The sequence below is a fragment of the Notamacropus eugenii genome, chromosome 2 (genome assembly GCF_028372415.1).
Source record: "Notamacropus eugenii isolate mMacEug1 chromosome 2, mMacEug1.pri_v2, whole genome shotgun sequence".
Taxonomy (NCBI): domain Eukaryota; kingdom Metazoa; phylum Chordata; class Mammalia; order Diprotodontia; family Macropodidae; genus Notamacropus; species Notamacropus eugenii.
Genome location: NC_092873.1, coordinates 346,443,540 through 346,462,641, shown reverse-complemented (window position 1 = coordinate 346,462,641; position 19,102 = coordinate 346,443,540). Strand labels below are relative to the sequence as shown.

Here is a 19,102-nt window from a genome sequence, read left to right as displayed (position 1 = left end):
GAAAAATATATGCAGTATTTCACACCCATAAACCCCTAATCTTTGCAAAGGTATGGGGTGAGGATATCTTCTCATATCTCTTCTTTGCAACTAGGCTTGTTCTTTATAGTTTAATGACATTCACTTTTATTTTGTAGTGTTGTTATTACTAGAGTCACTGTGTACATTGTTTTCTTGACTCTGCTTACTTTACTCTGCATTATTTCATGTAAACTTTCCATGTATTTATCATTTCTTAGAGCATACTACATTTTGCCTAGCCATTCCCCAAATGATAGTTATTTACTTTGTTTTCAGTTCTTTGCTACTACAAAAAGTGTTGATATATTTTTATATAGAAGAGGATTTTATATAGGCAGGTATTTTTCAATTTTACGGTTAGGGCAGCATATTCTTTATTAAATTTCAGTTTTGCCTTTGAAGAAAGAACAAGTCAAATTAATAATAGAATGTTAGACCCCTGGAGGAGGTAAAGAGACTTGTCCCAGCTTATTACAGAGCTAGAAAGTGACAGAGACAGGATTTGAATTTAAGTTGCCTAATTCTAAAGCTAATACTTTGAATTTTGTCAATCTGTGGATTTTTTCTAGGTAGCACATACAAACTAATCAATAAATTTTACTTGGGAAAATAATTAAATGGTATTAAATTAAAGAATGATGAGGTACTTAGCAGTTCTGTAATTTCGTGAAATAGGAACATGTACTAAACAAAACTAAATGTAATTTCTTGACATTAAACAATCAGTAATCAGCCATTTACTTATTAATATTTCCTTGAAAACATGATTCATTCCTATATCTAAAATGATGGAGATCATAAACTTAGCAAAGCATAGAGACTGTCAAATCCAATCTTTTTATTTATAAAAGAAGAAACAGAGCCCAGATAGATGTAGTGACTTATCCAAAGTCATATAGTGAGTTAGTTACAGAACCAAGACTTCCCTACTAAGTTCTACCCAGAAATCTCTTAAAGTAGTGGTGAATGAGAAAATAGGATTTTGATTCCAATATAGGTTTATTTACAAAAGGAAATTAGGGTTCATAAAGGTTTATATTTTAAATTTACTTTTAAAAATAAATTTCCATCATGAAAAATATTTCTAATTACTAACATCTTATTCTTGACTAATCCACTTAACCCTTCATAACTATAAATATATAAACTATAAACATTTAAAACTATAACTATCCTAACATAAAGAATGACAATCTACTGTTATTTTATATAAAACTAATATCTTATGTATTTGAATTGATTTGAATATAAATTAAGAATACCTAACCTTGAACTTTTGCCTATAGAATCAATGAGCAAAATACATCGATAGGTTTTTAGAATTTAAATTCTTGATGCTTTTTTGGAGTATTAAATAACTCACTGAGAAACCTTTGAATAGAATATTACTATACCATAGGAAATGATAATATGAAGAATTCATTGAAGCATGAGAAGATTTACATAACTGATATACAGTGAATTAAGAAGAACAGAAAAACAATAATACAAAATTATTACAACAATGTGAATGGAAACTACAAAAAAGAGAAAATGCATGACATAATAATAATGACCAAGCTTGGCACTGGAGAAGAGATGAGAAAATGTACCTCCTTTGCAGAGATGGGGAACTATGGATATGGTACATTCCACAGGTTGTTAATGATTCTGCTAATGTGTTGGCTAGTTTTGCTAACCTGGTTTTTTTTTTTATACTGTTCTTTTTTAATCTTCATTACAAATTAGATTAGATAGAAGGGACTGAGAAGGATAACTGGAAATGAAGATAATGTAAAAAAGAAACTTTTCAGGAATTTTCTAGATTCTTTCAGCTTTCTTTTTTTTAAGTCATCAGTTTAGTCTGTGGACAAATAAATGTTTGGGCTCTTATCAATAGGTACTTCTTAGGAGGTCTATTAACAAACCCTCACTTAATCTTCAAAAATAATTTAATAGAACTTACACTCTTGGCTATCTCCACACATAAAATGGAGATGGTCATGTGCGGAATGACCCCCCTTAATAAAACTAGAGTCTTCATCAAAAGAGTAAAAAGAAAAGATATTTATTCAGTTTTCTTGAGAAACGGCACTCCCGCCTGCACTCAAGATGGTGATGGCTGGGAAGGGCAAGGGTATGCCCTGCACAGTAGTTTTTATAGACCCTGACCACAACACCCCCACACTAACCCCCTTCCTCTTAGCCCATTGGCTGAGCCTTGAGGGTACAATCTATCCACAGAAAATCTACCCCAGCAACAATGAATAAGTATACAAGAAACATTTTTGGCAAAGGGGGTAAGGGAGTAAGCAACTTCTGTTAAGGACTGTCATGGGGCACAAGGCAATGTCTGGGAAAGGAGATAAGAGAGTGAGCAAAGGTAGTCTGGGAGTAAGCAAAAGCAGTCTCTGTCAAGGACTAACTCATAACACAAAAAGAATTTAAGAAAAATAGAATCTCTATTGTTTGGTTTATCAGGGCCAGTGAGACAAACGGGGCTGACACAAGGGGCTCTTGAGGGGTCTTCAATAAATATACCTATTCTACTCCCTGAGTGGTCTTCATTAAATATGCCTGTTCCATTCAAAAGGTATTGTCACTTGTAGCACCTCATCTCAAGAGACAGTAGAATTGATTAATTATAGGTTAAATTCCAATAACTACTGTTGTGATATTACCTTTGCATTTCAATAAAAACACTCCAATTATCTCACTATTCAAATACAACAAAATTTTAACACACAAGAATCTAGATAGTAATGCTGAATTTATAATAACAGGACCTGACAAGTAACACAATGTTTTGTCTAAATATATAGCATTAATAGAGGAAAGTTAGCTAATTAACTTACTTGTTGAGGTCAACGCAACATTTTGCTAGTAGATATTTACACTGTGGTGTAGTACAACTGTGTCCCTTCAAGAGTCTATATGCTTTATATGCCTTTCCTGAGCGATAATAACAGGTTGCCAGTAAAAACAATGCTTCTTCTGAGTGTACTGAAGGGGAAAAAAATTTTAAAAATGGTTATTCTTTTGTCCTCAATAACAAGCAACTGCAAGAAATAAGATTCCATTTTATGATCATTCACTAGTAACTAAAAACAAAGGAATATAAAGCAATTATTTAATATAAAACAGTTTGGAAATTTCAATGAGGATAAAACAACCTATAGTTGAACAACAGAGTAATTACTTTTCAGAAGAAGAGAACAAAAACACAGATCTAACTCTATCATACTTCTACTTAAAAATCTTTAATAAGCACAAGAGCTAAAATCGCAAGAGAAAGAATGAAAAAAAGTAGGAATGAAAGAGAAATGGTCCATCTAGGTTTCAAACTATATTATGGAATAATTATCAAAGCTACCTGGTAATAATTAAAAACAGAAAAATGGATCAGTGGAAAAGACAAATAAATAATAATCAGAAACAAATGAACACAGTAGCTCAATGCTAGTTAAGCCCAATGACTATCTGGGAAAGTAATACCTCTTCACTAAGAACTAATGGAAAAACTGGAAAGCAATTTGACTACAACTAAAGTTTAGACTAGCACCTTATATTATACATTTTAGTAAGTTCCAGGTAAATATGTTACCTAGCTATAAAAGGCAACATATCCACAAACTGGAGAAAAATAAGAAATACCTTTCACAACTATGGGAAGGGGGAAAATTCTTAACCAAACGAGTGAAAGAAATGATTATTTTAAAAAAATTCATTCCCCAATAGTTAAATGGTAAAAGGATATGAACAATTTTGAAAAGATGCCATTATCAATAACCACATGAAAAGAAGAATAAATATACCTCACTTCTTCTGTTGTAGAGATGTGGGAGGCTATGGGCATGCAATATGGCATATGCTTTCTTTCAGACACTAGTCAGTCAATAAGCATTTATTAAGTACCTACTATGGGCCAGATGCTGTGGTTTTGATTAACTTTTTGTCATAAGAAAAAGCTCTGAGTGATGAAAGGCATGAGTTGAAACAGCTGTGATGTAGAAAGGCATCAATAAAATTAAATAATTAAAAATAATACTTAAAAATGGAAGACTGGAATAACTTGAAGAATGTTTATTGTTCATGTTGATCCACATCAATATAATAAGAAAATGAAAATCACTTAAAATTAATGCTACATCAAGTTACCAGTACTTTTTAGAACAGACAAAATAACAAGATTCATTTGAAGAAACAAAAAGATCTAGCATCTCAAGAGAAATAAAAAGATTGGCGGCATAATTTTATTTAACTGAAACTATATATTTTATCACTTATGATCATCTCTATATCATTCAGCAGCATCTAACTCTTTGTGACCCTGTGGACCAAGTGTCCACGAGGTTTTCTTGGTAAAGACACTGGAATGGTTTGCCATTTCCTTCTTCAGTGAATCCAGTAGTTCTTTTTGTCAGGCAATCAGAAGTTTAGTGCCTTGTCCAGAGTCACATTGCTAGGAAATGTAAATTTAAATTCATATCTTCCTGACTCCAGCCCCAATGCTCTATCCATTGAGCCACAAGCTGTTTCACTAACTTTAGTTTCTGTCAAATAGTTTTGCAGTTTTCTCAGAAGATTTTGTCAAACAGAAGTGGAGTTCTGGAAATGTTATTATGAAGCTGTATTCATTAAAATTATTACATTAAAAAATGTAAAAGTAGTTTAGTAGAACTGACTAGATAAGCATGATCCAGAAGCAATTAAACACAGTAGCCCACAAAATTACTAGGAGGGAGGGCTTCTTATTTAACGAGATTGGCTGAAAAAACTGGAAAGCATTTTAACAGAAAGTAGGTTTTGATTACCACTTGTACATATACCACAACATTGTATGAAAGTTATTATGTGAAATAAAACTGGAAAGGGAGAGAAAGAGTGCATGAAATGAGAAGAAAGACCAGGAAAGGAAACTTGAGTAACACTCCTTGAGGATGGGGCAGCAGAGAAAGGGGGGGGATGAAAAATAATGAACTAGCCAAAAAGTCCAAAAGGAACAGTCAAGTAGGAAGGAAACTGAGAGAAAAGCATTTTTTAAGCTCTTACCATAAGAGGAACACCGGAGATACAAAGACAAAAGTGACAATTACTGCTTTCAAGAAGCTTATATTCTAATTAGACAACAGATAACACAGATGAATGAATATACACAGAATACATATAAAATAAAGGCAAGGTAGCTTGGGAAAAGGGGAATAACTAGCAACTGGGGGAGCCAGGAAAAGTTTTATGAAGAAGGTGGTCCCTGGTCTGAATCTTTAAAGAAACCAAGCATTCCAAACAGTAGAGGTGAGAAAGGAATGCATTATAGGCACAGAGGATAGCCAATGGATAGAAAATGGAAGTGGTATGCTTATGGGATAGTCAGTAGGCACAAAGAGAAAGGTCACCTCTTCCTCAGAAACTGGAGCAAAGGACAAAAGGAATATAAAGATACAAGAGTTTTCAAGCATAGAATAGGGGGATATGAGGGAATTCAAGAAAAAAAGCATAGATTTTTTCATTTGAAATAGAAGTTAATGTTATTTGCTCCTAAAGAGAAAAGCAAGAGACCATACAGGAGACTTGAGAAAAGAAGAGGAAACCTGAAAGAGCCACTGAGATCAGAATGGAGACTCAGCTGAGGAAGAAAAAAAGGATTCCCATGCAGCAGTAACATCTCAGCAAAACTGAATCAACATGAATCTGGGGTGGACAAAATTGGCACACATGCATGAATTCCTTAACTGTTCAGCACCAAAGAAACAGGAACAGAGAAGGCAGGTATTGGGGGTGATACAGGACTGGGATCTACAGTTGTTGTTCAGTTGTGTCTGACTCTTTGTTAACCCATGGACCATACTTTCCAAGGAGTTTTCTTGGCAAGGATACTGGAACAGTTTGCCATTTCCTTCTCCAGTGGATTAGGGCAAATGGAAGTTAAGTGACTTGCCCAGGGTCACACAGCTAGTAAGGAACTAAGGCCAGATTTGAACTCAGGTCTTCCTGACTTCAGGCCTGGTGCTACATCTACTAAAATGAGAAGACAGAGGAAGATTTGGCTGTAGAGGTATAGTACTGTGGTGGATATGGATGAGCCCTAAAAGAGGAAAATGGTTTTTTTCTCAGTAAATAGTGATTGTCAATCACAAGGCTAAGGTAAGGGTAGCAAGAGGTACAAGTTTGTTAGTCATAAGATAAAAGAAAATAATCAGGTCAACATGAAAATGATAGTGTCAGTGTCCATAAGTCATCACTCTATACACTGGAAAACTGGGAATATAGTTGGAAGGTAGAGGTGGCAAGGCAGTATAGCCTATCCTCTGAATCAGTAGATATCTGGTGCTTTTGTTCCTAGTGACTGGGATCCCACTCAGCAATGGCTTCATTCCCAATAGAAGATACCTTTTTCAAGGAGTGAACTCCCCATGCCTTAGTCCTGGGAAGCATAAACCCTCTACTAAGGTCCCTAAGACTCAAGATCTCAGCTGAATATAAATTGCCTCTGGCGCATGTCCCTAGTAGCCAATTAAACTGAGGAGGAATCTTAATTTTCTTAGCATTTCTCTCAAAATCAGACAATTCCTGCCATCACAAAATTTAACAGTAGTAAGTGGCCATCTAATAAAATTAATGTACACTTATAGTTTACCCTCTAAAACTAAAACTACCTATAAAATAAAAAGTAACAAAACTCTCATCTATAAATTAATCTAAAAGATTTTTGCCATAAACATTTCTTCTGATTCTGACTAGTAAAAACCAGAAGAGAGCCTGAAATTGTAAATAATATTAAAGAGCAAATTTAAAACAAATGGGTCACATACCTTCAGCATATAGTCTTTCTGCAAGGAAAACTGCATCTCGGAAAGCATAGTGGTTTAGTGCTTGCCATATAGCAGCCTGCAGAGAGAGAAAAAAAGACCTCTGAGATCTTGAATGGTTTGTGCATATTTCAAAAATCTTATTTATTTCCACAGTGCCTACACCTAATAGAATAGTTAAAGGATGAATTGAATATTTCAAATTAGCACCCACAATTCAAGCAATGTCAGTATTTGGCTAAATAGTAAAATTGATGCCTTGCCTAAAATTGTTTTAGGAACTTGGGTCATTTTAAAAGTAATTGATTAATGGGGGATAAGCTCAGTGCCAGTGATATCAGTAAGCATTTACCATTTTAGTAACAAGACTTCCCCATTAAAATTAAAAACTACAAACAAGGCAACTCTTCAATTCTGGTTCCCCAAAGTCACTTGTTGACTCAGTTGCTTAGTAAGCACAAAAAATGCTCAACTCCACAAACTTTTTCAAACTGATTCAGATCTGGAGGAAAGTTGGGAAGGAAGACCACTAAACAAATAAGACCAGTGAGAAGGTTCCAATTTCATTGTTATTCTACCTCTTGACTTTCTCCAAACCTAGTCAGTACATACAACAACAAACCAAATACCTGTAATGAAACTCAACAGGGTAATAAGACTAAACAGACAACTCCACCACATTCACTACTGCCAGCTTAATATTACCATCATCCAAAGGATTAAAGGAACACTGAGAGTTACACCTATTTTTCTTTAGTTCTCTCTGGTCCTTTCCCTTCTTAGTGGCTACCTATAAACTCACCATTTAAAATATTTAATCTAGTTTGTGAGGAAATTTGAGTAAAAATTATATACTGACCTGATAATTTATAAGTACATATATTATTTACTCAATTCAGCTTGTCTCAGTTTTATTAATACAGGGAACAGATTTCTACATTTACCTTTGTCATCTGGCAGGTTGATCAGTTTATTTTATATTTCTTCATTTGGCAATCTCATCAGTTCCCATGGATTTCACAACCTTTCCTGCCCCAATCTTTCTGCTGACCTCCAATCTCACTTCTCCAGTTGCCTTTCAGGCATCCTGAATAGGATGTACAGTGACATCTTAAATTTAATATGTCAGAAACAAAACTCATTATCTTTCCCTCTAAATCCTCCTGCCCTCCTACATTCTCTATCACTGTAGAGGGAAATATCATCCTGGATTCATCACTATCTTAAACCACTCAGCTCCCCCAACAAAGCTGTTGCCACAAGCCTATTGATTTCACCTTTGCAACATCTCTCCAAAATACCCCTTTCTTTTTTACACTGCCATCAATCTAGCCTCATCACCTCACAGCTTGATTATTGCAATAGCCTGACAATGGATCTGCCTGCCTCACATCTCTCTCCACTCCAATCCACTCTCCATTCAGCTACTAAAGTGATTTTCCTAAAGTAGGGGTCTGACTATGGGATTCCTCTACCCAATAAACTCCAGTAAATGCTAAATAGTAATTAATTCTCTTTTATCTAGGAATCCTGAGGGTCTTCCTCTCCCAGTTTGATTTTTTTTGCTAAGAGGCCATCCTTTGAGTAACTACTTAAAGAAGCCTATTCACTGAATGGGTGTATCTCACTCAAAGTGAAAACCTGAAAAGGCTTTAGCCTAAAAGGGCCAGGGTCTCTCACTGCATCCAGAGCCACAACTAGTTGTCCTAATGAATATCTGGCCACTGGACCCAGATGGGTCTGGAGGAAAAAGTGAGGCTGGTGACCTTGCTCAGTTTTCCCTCACTCAAATCAAGGTCAACTGCAAGTTATATAATCATCTCCCTGATGTCACGGTCCTCATTGAGAACAATGGACAAACACAATAAAAATTTAAAAAAAAAAAACAAACCAACTCCAGTGGCTCCCTCTTACCTCCAAGAGCAAAGACAAAATAGCCCTCTCCAACCTCTCCAGTCTTCTTATACCTTACTCCCCAGCACATACTCTTCAATACAGTGACGTTAGTCTCCTAGCTGTTCCTTGAATAAGACACACCATCTCTCAGTTCCAGATATTTTCTCTGTCCCCCCATACCTAAAATGCTCTCCTTTCTCTGCTCCTATTACTGACCTCCACAGTTTCCTTTAAGTCTCAACTAACTCCTAATTCCTCTTAGTTCCAGTGCCTTTCCTTTGTTAATTCCTATTCATACTGTATATGGCTTGCTTTGTATATATCTGTTTGTATGTTGTCTCCTCCATTGGATTGTGAGCTACTTGAGGGCAGGAACTGTCTTTTGCCTCTTCTTTGTATCTCCAGCACTTACAGTGCCAGGCACTTAAGCAAGTGCTTAATGTTTATTGACTGATTAAATCTTATGCTAGAAAAGTTTTAAGAATAGGTCCAAGGTGGGGTGGGCAGAGCCAAGAAGTAGAAGAGGGCAGAGTAGAAGCTTCTAGAAGAGCTCTCCCCCCAAACCCTTAAAAAACCTCTAAAAAATGACTCTAGAGCAGCAGAAGCCACCAAATGACAGTGAAGTAAATTGCCAGCCCAAGACAATCTGGAAGGTTGATGGGAAGGGTCTACTGCACTAGGCTGGGAGCAGAGCACCAGTGGGAACAGAGCAGGAGCAGGCCTTAAGGGACTGAATTTCAGGCAGCTGTTGTGGATTCCAGACTACTCAACCCACAAATGCTAAAGAGGGCTTCAAAGGTCAGTGTCTCTCACCTGGTTGAGAGGGAAGTATGGTCTGGCCTCAGCCCCAGCCCCAGGTGATTACAGTTACTGCTGAAGCAGAGGCTGCTTCTGGAGACTTCCACTTAACAAAGTTCAAAAGTCAAGTAACTGGCTGTGAAAATGAGCAAACAGGAAAAAGAAACAGACTATAGATTCTTACTTTATCAGTGAAGAGGTATTTTCTTATGATGTCAGTGATGAGGAAGATTAAAACATACAGGCAGAAGAGGACAACAAAGCCAAAGCTCCTGCATCCAAAGCCTCTAAAAAGATACAAATTGGTCTTAGGCCATGTAAGAGTTCAAAAAGGATTTTGAAGGTCAAGTAGAAGTGGAGGAAAGGTTGAGAGAAGAAATGAGAGTGATCCAAGAAAGTCATGAAGGACGAGTCAACAGCTTGCTAAAGGAAACCCAAGAAAATGCTGAAGAAAATAATACCTTTAAAAAAATTAGACCAACTCAAATGGCAAGAGATGAAAGGAACTAATAATGAGGAGAAGAATGTCTTAAAAAGCAGAATAGATCAAATGGAGGAAGAGGTCCAAAAGCTCACTGAAGGAAATAATTCTTTAAAAATTAGAATGGAACGAGTAGAAACTAATGATTTTATGAGAAATCAAGAAATTATAAAACAAAACCAAAAGAATGAAAAAAGAGAAGACAAAGTGAAGTATCTCACCGGCACCGGAAAAACAACCGACCTGGAAAACGGATCCAGGAGAGATCATTTAAAAATTGTTGGACTGCCTGAAAGCCATGATCAGGGAAAGAACCAAGACATCGTCTTTCAAGAAATTATCAAAGAGGGCTACCCTGGTATTCTGGAGCCAGAGGGTAAAATAGAAATGTAAAGAATCCACTGATCACCTTCTGAAAGAGATCCCAAAAGGAAAATTCCTAGTAATATTGTGGTCAAATTCCAGTGTTCCCAGGTCAAGGATAAAATATTGAAAGCAGCCAGAAAGAAACAATTCAAGTATGATGGAAACATAATCAGGATAACACAAGATTTAGTAGCTTCTACACCAGGGAAGTAGAGGGCTTAGAATGTGATGTTCCAGAGGTCAAAGGAAATAGGATTGAAACCAGGAATCACCTACCCAGCAAAACTGAGTATAATACTTCAGGGGAAAAAATGGAACTTCATTGAAATAGAAGACTTCCAAGCATTCTTGTTGAAAAGACCAGAGATGACTAGAAAATCTGACTTTCAAATACAGGAATCAGGAGAAGCATGGAAGGGTAAACAGGAAAGAGAAATCATAACAGACTTATTAAAGTTGAACTGTTTACATTCCTACATGGAAAGATGATATCTGTAACTCATGAGACCTTTCTCAGTATTAGGATAGTTGGAAGGAATATATGTATATGCATATGTATATATATATATATATGTTTATATATACACATAAATATGTATATATAGAGAGACAGAAAGCACAGGGTGAGTTGAATATGAAGGAATAAAATCTAAAAAAGAAAATTGAGGGTTGAGAGGAATGTACTGAGAGAAAGAGAGAGGGAGAGGTAGAATGTAGTGAACCACTTTACATAAAAGAATCAAGAAAAAACTTTTACAATGGAGGGGAAGGTGACAGGGAATAAGTGAGCCTTCCTTTCATTGGATTTGGCTTCAGGAGGGAACAACATACACACTCAATTGGGTATGGAAATCTATCTCACCCTACAGGAAAGCAGGGGTGAAGGAGATAAGAGAAGGGAGATAATAGAAGGGATGACAGATCGGGGGAATCAGAAGCAAACCCTTTGGTAGCGGGACAGGTCAAAGAAGCGAATATAATAAATGGAAGGCAGGACAGGAGAGAGGGAAATAAAATTAGTCTTTCACAACATCACTGTTATGCAGGTGTTTTGCATGACCACAAATGTATAACCTGTATTGAACTGCTTCCCTTCTCAATAAGGGTGGATGGGGAGGAGGGAAGGGAGAGAATGTGGAACTCAAAGCTTTAAAAATGATTGTTAGAGGTTGTTTTTATATGCAACTAGGAAATAAGACATATAGGCAATGGGGTGGAGAAATTTATCTTACCATACAGGAAAACAGAAGGGAAGCGGATGGGGCGAATGGGGGTGGGGGATGTGATAGAAGGAAGGGCAGATTGGAGAAAAGGGCAATCAAAATACATGCTGCCCTGGAGTGGGGGTAGGGAGGAGATGGGGAGAAAATCTGAAATTCAAAGTTTTGTGGAAGTGAACGTTGAAAACTGAAAATAAATACATTTATTTAAAAAAAGGATAGGTCCAATGATAGGTCTGTTATCAGAAGACCAGTTTAGCTAAGTTCAGAGAGGCTCACTACTATATTGACAATAGGGTGATAAGTTTTTCAGATACACAAATCTTGAAGATTATATACTAAGTTAATACTTACAAGTTACGAACTACTCCAGTGAAAGGTGTATCAATGCAGATACAAACACAAATTCTAGGGTATTACTTTATAGTTGCAATCAGGACTTTTAAATTGACACATCTAGTGGTCTTTTCTCAGCCCTCAATATTCCTGACCTTTTCCTGTGGCATGAGACTACTGATTCCTCCCTTTCCCTTGTTATATTTTTGTCTCTAAAATGCTGCTCTCTTCTGGTTTTATTCTAAACTGTTCCTTTTCACTTTACCTCATTAGTTCTTCTTCTTTCTCATGCCCCAAAGTGGGTATCTCTCGAGGATTTGTCCTCAGTTATTTCTAGACTCTTCTTGCTTATTGAGCTCAACCAATTTCAAGGCTTCAGTTATTAACTCCATTACATTTGGATGTGAATTTTTTTTCAATTAAAAACCAATTAATTTCTGTTCCTCCCAGTTTACCCACTGAAAACAAAAACTATTGCAAAAATTATTGCAACAAATATGCCTAGTGTAGCAAAACAAATTTGTACACTGGTCATGTCCAAAAATGTATCTTATTCTGCATCCCTCCCCTCTCAGTCAGAAGGTGGATAGCATGTATCATTACTGGATCCTTGGAATTATAGTTTGCCATAGATATTGAATTGATCGAACTTCTTATTACCTTTCTTTCAGATGATTCCCCAATCTCTCCGGAGCTCAAGAAACTTTAAATGAATAAAAAGTCTAAGCAGAGAATAGAGAATGCCAAGTTGGCCTCTTTCGTTTTTAGAGTTGAAAAGGACTTTTACAAACTTTCTAATTCAACCTTGCACTTTTTACTGAAGCCCTGAAAGGTAAAAAGTTTTGCTTAAGATCACACATTACAAATATCAGCATGGGAATTAGAACCTAAGCCACCTGGTTCCAGTTAAATGCTTTTACAAATACATCAGAGACAGTTGGTGGTACACTGTACTTGGAGTCAGAAAGACCCGAGTTCAAATATAGCCTCAGACATTTACTAGCTGTGTGACTCACTTGAGGTCTGTCCACCCCTGCTTCCTCAATAGGGTTGTTGTGAGTATCAAAATGAGATATTTGTAAAAAGTGCTTAGCATAGTTCCTAGCACATAGTAGGCACTATGTAATTGCTCATTCCCTTCCCTGTTTCTCTTAAATCACTGCCTACTTTACCAAATGCTTTCTAGAAAACGCAAGTCAATCGAAAAACATGTATTACCCACCTACGTGGCAAGAACTGGGGTAGACACTGGGGATACAAAGATGAAATAAAAATCAAACAGTTCCTGCCCTCAAAGGATTCACATTTCCACAACTTGAGAGACAACATTTGTGTGTGTATGTGTGTAATTTAAATAAAATATATACATGATAACCTTGGAAAGGAAGGCACTAACAGCTGGAAGGTACCAGGAAAAGCCTCATGCAGAAAATGGCACTTCAACTGAAGTTTTGAAGGAAATCAAGAATTCCAAGAGAGGGAAGTAAGGTAAGATAACTTTTCAGGTATGGTGGATGACCAGTGTAAAAGTAGAGATGGAAGATACAAGTGTTGTGTGTCAGGGATAGCAAAAAGGCCAGTATGGAGGTATTGTAATGTGTGTACACCTGGAAAGGTTGGATGAGGTCAGATCATCAAGAGCTTTAAATAACCAACAAAAGAGTTTCTACCTGATTCTTGAGGTAAAGGGGAGCCCCTGGAGTTTACTGAATGATGAGGTTCAGATCTAAGCTTTAAGAAAATGATGCAGGCAGTTGTGTAGATGATGGATTGGAGCAGGGAGAGACCTGAGCTAGGGAGACCAAGAAGCTATTGCAGTAATCCAGGAAAAGGATGAGAAAACCTGAATTAAAGTGGTGGCTATGTAAGCAGACAAAAGGGGATGGATGGAAGAGATGTAATAGAGATAGAAATTATAAGATTTATTAAGTGAGGGTGAATGAAGTGTTAAGCAGGACAATGATACTGCAAACTTGAATTTAGAAGAAGTTTAGTTACAAGGATGATGGTACCCTTCATAGAAATAGGAAAGTTTAGCAGATGGGAGGATTGGGAGCAGAGAAGAGTTGAGTTACGTTGTATACATGGAGTATTTGAGATGCTTATAGAACATCTACGTAGGACCGTCAAGTAAGCAATTAGGACTGGAGAGTCTTTATTTTTATGTTCTGCTGGTATCTGAAAATTAACATGTAAAAACATTTTACCTCATAAACCTGCTATTCCTTCCAACTTTTCTACTATCATCTAGAATTGAATTCTCAGTCATCTATGGCTCCTTCTCCTTTACATCCCCATATTCAATTTATTACCATGAGTTACCACATCCTCTTGATTTTACCTTTTCAATCTCCTGTACTCATTCCTCTTCTCCAGTTTCATTATCAACATTTAGTCCCTTATCACATCTCTTTTGTACTATTACAAGAGCTTCATAACTGCTATTAGCATCTCCAGTCCAATCTATTCCTTACATAACTGCCAAAACAATCTTTTCAATATATAGGTTTGATGTCACAGCTTTGTTCAAAACCCTTTCAGCAGCAATCAGCTACTTATAGAATAAAACCTAATTGCTTAGCCTGACACTTAAGTTTTCCACAGTCTGATTCTAACAAACCTTTCTAACCTCTTTTTCCCATAAAATTCCCCTTTATGCATTCTACCTTTCAATTTGATCATTTGCTGGTTTTGAATCTGTTATGTTGTCTTCCCTGTCAACAGTGAATTTCGAAATTCTTCCCTTTCTTCAAGGAGAGGTGTTCTCTTCCATTGTGTCCCTGAGGCGTCTCTCCACTTCTAAAGCACTCCTTACCTTGCCCTTAACACATACTTGTTTGTGTATGTTGTATTCCCAGTACTAGACTATAAATTTCTCAAGGACAAAAACTGTTGTGTTTCATCTTTATTTTCTCAATAGGCCTTAAACACTGTAGGCATTTATGTTGTACCACTGTATCTCCAACACTCAACAATGACTTTTACATAATGGGCACTTAATGTTTGCCAAACTGAACAGAATCCATCTATTTTCCCTGATAAATAGTATACCCATTTAAGGCAGGGATATTTGTCTAGTTCATCTTTGTACTTTCTGCGGTAGCTTCCCTAGCATACAGTAGTGGATTATTAAATGCACACAGAAACCACTCTAATTCACAGGTTCTCTAAATAATTCTGCTTCCCATCCACCTCAGTATATGGTTACCAGTTTACATACAACCAAACTTCAGTCAATCATTAAACTAACATTTCTGAAACTTCCTTTTACCCATAAAAATCTTATCTTTTTAGTGAGAAGAGTTCTGGGGAGAGATTCATTTCTTTAAAAAAACTCTGTCTTACTCTACCACACAGAGTATTTGTACTTATTTGCATTTGTACTTATCTTAAGAGGCAAATTTTCAAAGCAGTACTCAAGCAGTATCCTAAGATATTTTTGCACCCTTAAAACCCAAAGCTTAAACCTAATGCCCATGCATAATTTTTAAAACTCTCTGGGAGTAGGTGATCAAAGAAGGAGGTAATAAAAGACAAAACTAGGCCTCTAAGTAACTGAAGGGTTTGGGGAAAAGGATTAGAGTGAAGAATGTCACTTGCTTAAAATGGCTCTATTGTACAGCAATAGGTATTGGACTGTCAGAAGCTTTTTCTGCATCTTTTGAAATAATCAAGTCAATTTTATTTTTTGTAATTAATACCCCCTATCATGTTTAAAGTTTTCTCTATAAACAAAGCAATCCTTCATTCTGGGTAGAAATCCAATCTGGTCACAGTATATAATCTTTTAAATGTATTGCTGTGATTACCTTGCTCATATTTTATTCATTATCTTTAAATTGATATTAATTAGCAATAATGTTCCATATCTTTGTTTCTCTGTTTTGTCTCTCCAAGGTTAGATATCAAGACAATATTTATATCATTAAAAATGAGTTTGATGGGATTCCTTTTTTTTTATTTTTGCAAAACAATTGATGTAATATTGGAATTAAATACTTTGAATGTTTGTTATAATTCTCTTGTAAATCTATATGGTCCTGGGTTATTTTTTTTTCTTTGTTAGTTCATTTATGCTTGTTTATTTTCTTTTTAAAAAAATTCTATGTATATTATACTACTAAAATTGGTATTTTATATTTTTGCAAATGTCCAACAATTTCATTTGTTATCAATTTTACTGACATATGGTTGGGTAAAACAGTTTCTACTAACTCCCTTTTATTTCTTGTGATTATTTATCATTTTTTAGAATGGTAATCTGTTTTTCCTTTCTTTAAAAAAAAATAAGATTAATCAACCACCTACCTATTTTATTTGGTTTTTGAGAAAAAGTACCTGGCTCAATGGTTTTGTGCCTTCAATTTTATCTCCTCTATGATTTTCCAAATTTCTATTTTTATGTTTTAAAATTTTTGGTCTTTCTATATTTTTAGTTGCATTTCCAGTTCCTTGATCTGTTCTCCTTTATTGATGAAATTGTTTAGAGAAATAAATTTTCCCCTAAGGATTGCTTTGGCTAAATCCCCAAAATTTCAGTATGTTGTAAAATTGTTGTCATTTTTTTGATGACATTATCTATTATTTATTATTTCTATTTGTTTCTTATCCACCTTTTCTTTTTGGATTGAATCCTTTATGGATATAAACAGGCAGTCTTCAGAAGAAATCAAAGGTATCAATAGTTATATAAAAACACTCTAACTCACTAATAGAAAAATAAAAAGTAAAACAACTGTGAGGCACCACCTCATGCCTATTAGACTGGCTAACATGACAGAAAAGGGAAATAACAAATGATGGAGGTGATATGAAAAAAACAGGCATACTACTACACTGCTCGAGGATTTGTGAACCATTCTGTTCACAATGCTCTCCAACCATTCTGGAGAACAATTTGAAACTATGGTTAAAGGGCTATAAAAATGCGCATATACTTTGACCCAGCAATACTGCTATAGGTCTTTATCTCAAAGAAGTCAAAGAAAAGGTAAAAGACCCTATCTGTACAAAGCTATAGCAACTCCTTGTGGTAGCAAAGAATTGGAAATTGAGGGGATGTCCATCAACTGGGGAACAACTAAACCAGTTGATTATATAATCATGATGGAATGTTATTGTGTTATAAGAAATGACGAAGAGGGTGGTTTCAGAAAAACCTGAGAAGTCTTATATGAATTCATGCAAAATGAAATGAGCAGAACCAAGACAACACCATATGGCGTAACAGCAATACTGTAACAATAATCAACTGCAAAAGACTTAGCTACTCTAAAATGATCCATAACAATTCCAAAGGGCCCACAGAGCACAGTCCAGCCTTGGCCGGGCGGTGCTGCAGGGACACAACTGGAACAGCCTTCAGGGCATGGAATCCCGGGTAGCAGGTGTGGTTCCCAGATTCCTCAACCCACAACTGCCAGACACAGCTTCAAAGGTCAGTGAGAAAGCTCTTTCACCTAGATGTGAAGGGAGCAAGGTCCTGCTGTAGCCCTGGGGCTGGGGCAGCTATAATGTCCATTTTTGGAGCCCTCCCCTAAAGACCCTGGGGGGAATCAACCTAATCTGGGTCTCAGTTCTGAGTGGCAGCCCTGGGGTAAGGAGGTGCACTGGTGCAATGGAGATGAGGCAGTTATGGAGAGGGAACCCTACTTGCAGATCCTGAGCAAAAAAGCTTCCAGTTCACAGAATAAGCCAGGAGAGGAATAAACTCCTCTCCCTTGATTGGGTCACCTTGGAGGAACTGAGAACTTACAGGTCCCTAGAGCATACCCTCCACTTGACAAAGGACTCAAGAGTCAAGTAACTGGCTGGGAAAATGCCCAAAACAGGAAAAAAAAAAATAAGACTATAGAAGATTACTTTCTTGGTGAACATGTATTTTCTTCCATCCTTTCAGATGAGGAAGAACAATGCATACCATTAGAGGAAGACTTCAAAGTCAAGGCTTCTTCATCCAAAACCTCCAAAATAAATTTGCAATGGTCTCAGGCCATAGAAGAGCTCAAAAGAGATTTTGAAAATCAAGTAAGAGAGGTGGAGGAAAAACTGGGAAGAGAAATGATAGTGATGCAAGAAGATCATGAAAAGCAAGTCAACAGCTTGCTAAAGGAGACCCAAAAAAATGCTGAAGCCAAAAATGGAGAAAAATGCTTTAAAAAGCAGAATTAGCCAAATGCAAAAGGAGGCTCAAAAGCTCACTGAAAAATTTAGAATGGAGCAGATAGAGGCTAATGACTTTATGAGAAACCAAGAAATTATAAAATAAAACCAAAAGAATGAAAAAATAGAAGACAATGTGAAATATCTCACTGGATAAACAACTGACCTGGAAAACAGATCCAGGAGAGACAATTTTAAAATTATGAGGCTATCTGAAAGCCATGATGAAAAAAAGAACCTAGACATCATCTTTCACGAAACTCTCAAGGAAAACTGCCCTGATAGTCTAAAACCTGAGGGTAAAATCAATATTGAAAGAACCCACTGATCACCTCCTGAAAGAAATTCAAAAAGAAAAACTCCTAGGAATATTGTAGTCAGATTCCAGAGTTCCCAGGTGAAGGATAAAATATTGCAAGCAGCCAGAAAGAAACAATTCAAGTATTGTGGAAATACAATCAGGATAACACAAGATCTAGCAGCTTCTACATTAAAGGACCAGAGGGCTTGGAATATGATATTCCAGAAAGTCAAAGAAACTAGGATTAAAACCAAGAATCACCTACCCAGTAAAACTGAGTATAATACTTTAGGGGAAAAAATGGTCATTCAATGAAATAGAGGACTGTCAAGCATTCTTGATGAAAAGACCAGAGCTGAATAGAAAATCTGATTTTCAAACACAAGAATCAAGAGAAGCATGAAAAGGTAAACAGCAAAGAGAAATTGTAAGGGATTTACTAAATTTGAAATTGTTTACATTCCTACATGGAAAGATAATATTTGTAACTCTTGAGACTTTTCTCAGTATTTGGGTAGTCGGAGGGATTATATACATATAGACAAGAGGGCACAGGATGAGTTGAATAGGAAGGGATGATACCTAAAAAAATAAAATTAAGGGGTGAGAGAAAAATATATTGGCAGGAAAAAGGGAGAAATGGAATGAGGAAAATTATCTCTCATAAAAGAGGCAAGAAAAAGCTTTTTCAATGGAGCGGAAAAAGGGGGAGGTAAGAGAGAAAAGGTGAAGC

General features: G+C 36.3%; 1 protein-coding gene across 6 annotated transcripts in view; it reads right to left on the bottom strand.

Annotated features, from left to right (window-relative positions):
- The window catches only part of CDC27 (cell division cycle 27), a 104,475-nt gene that overhangs the window by 57,246 nt on the left and 28,127 nt on the right, over positions 1-19,102 (bottom strand). For all 6 annotated transcript variants that reach the window (XR_011975122.1, XR_011975123.1, XM_072645917.1 and 3 more), the window contains exons 2-3: positions 6,813-6,888; positions 2,856-3,003 (exon numbers count right to left, since the gene is read on the bottom strand). Coding sequence is in view for 4 of the 6 variants with exons in the window: in XM_072645917.1 (XP_072502018.1) it covers positions 2,856-3,003; positions 6,813-6,888 (224 nt within the window). In the remaining 2 variants the exon portion in view is untranslated. The remainder of the gene's footprint in view (positions 1-2,855; positions 3,004-6,812; positions 6,889-19,102) is intronic.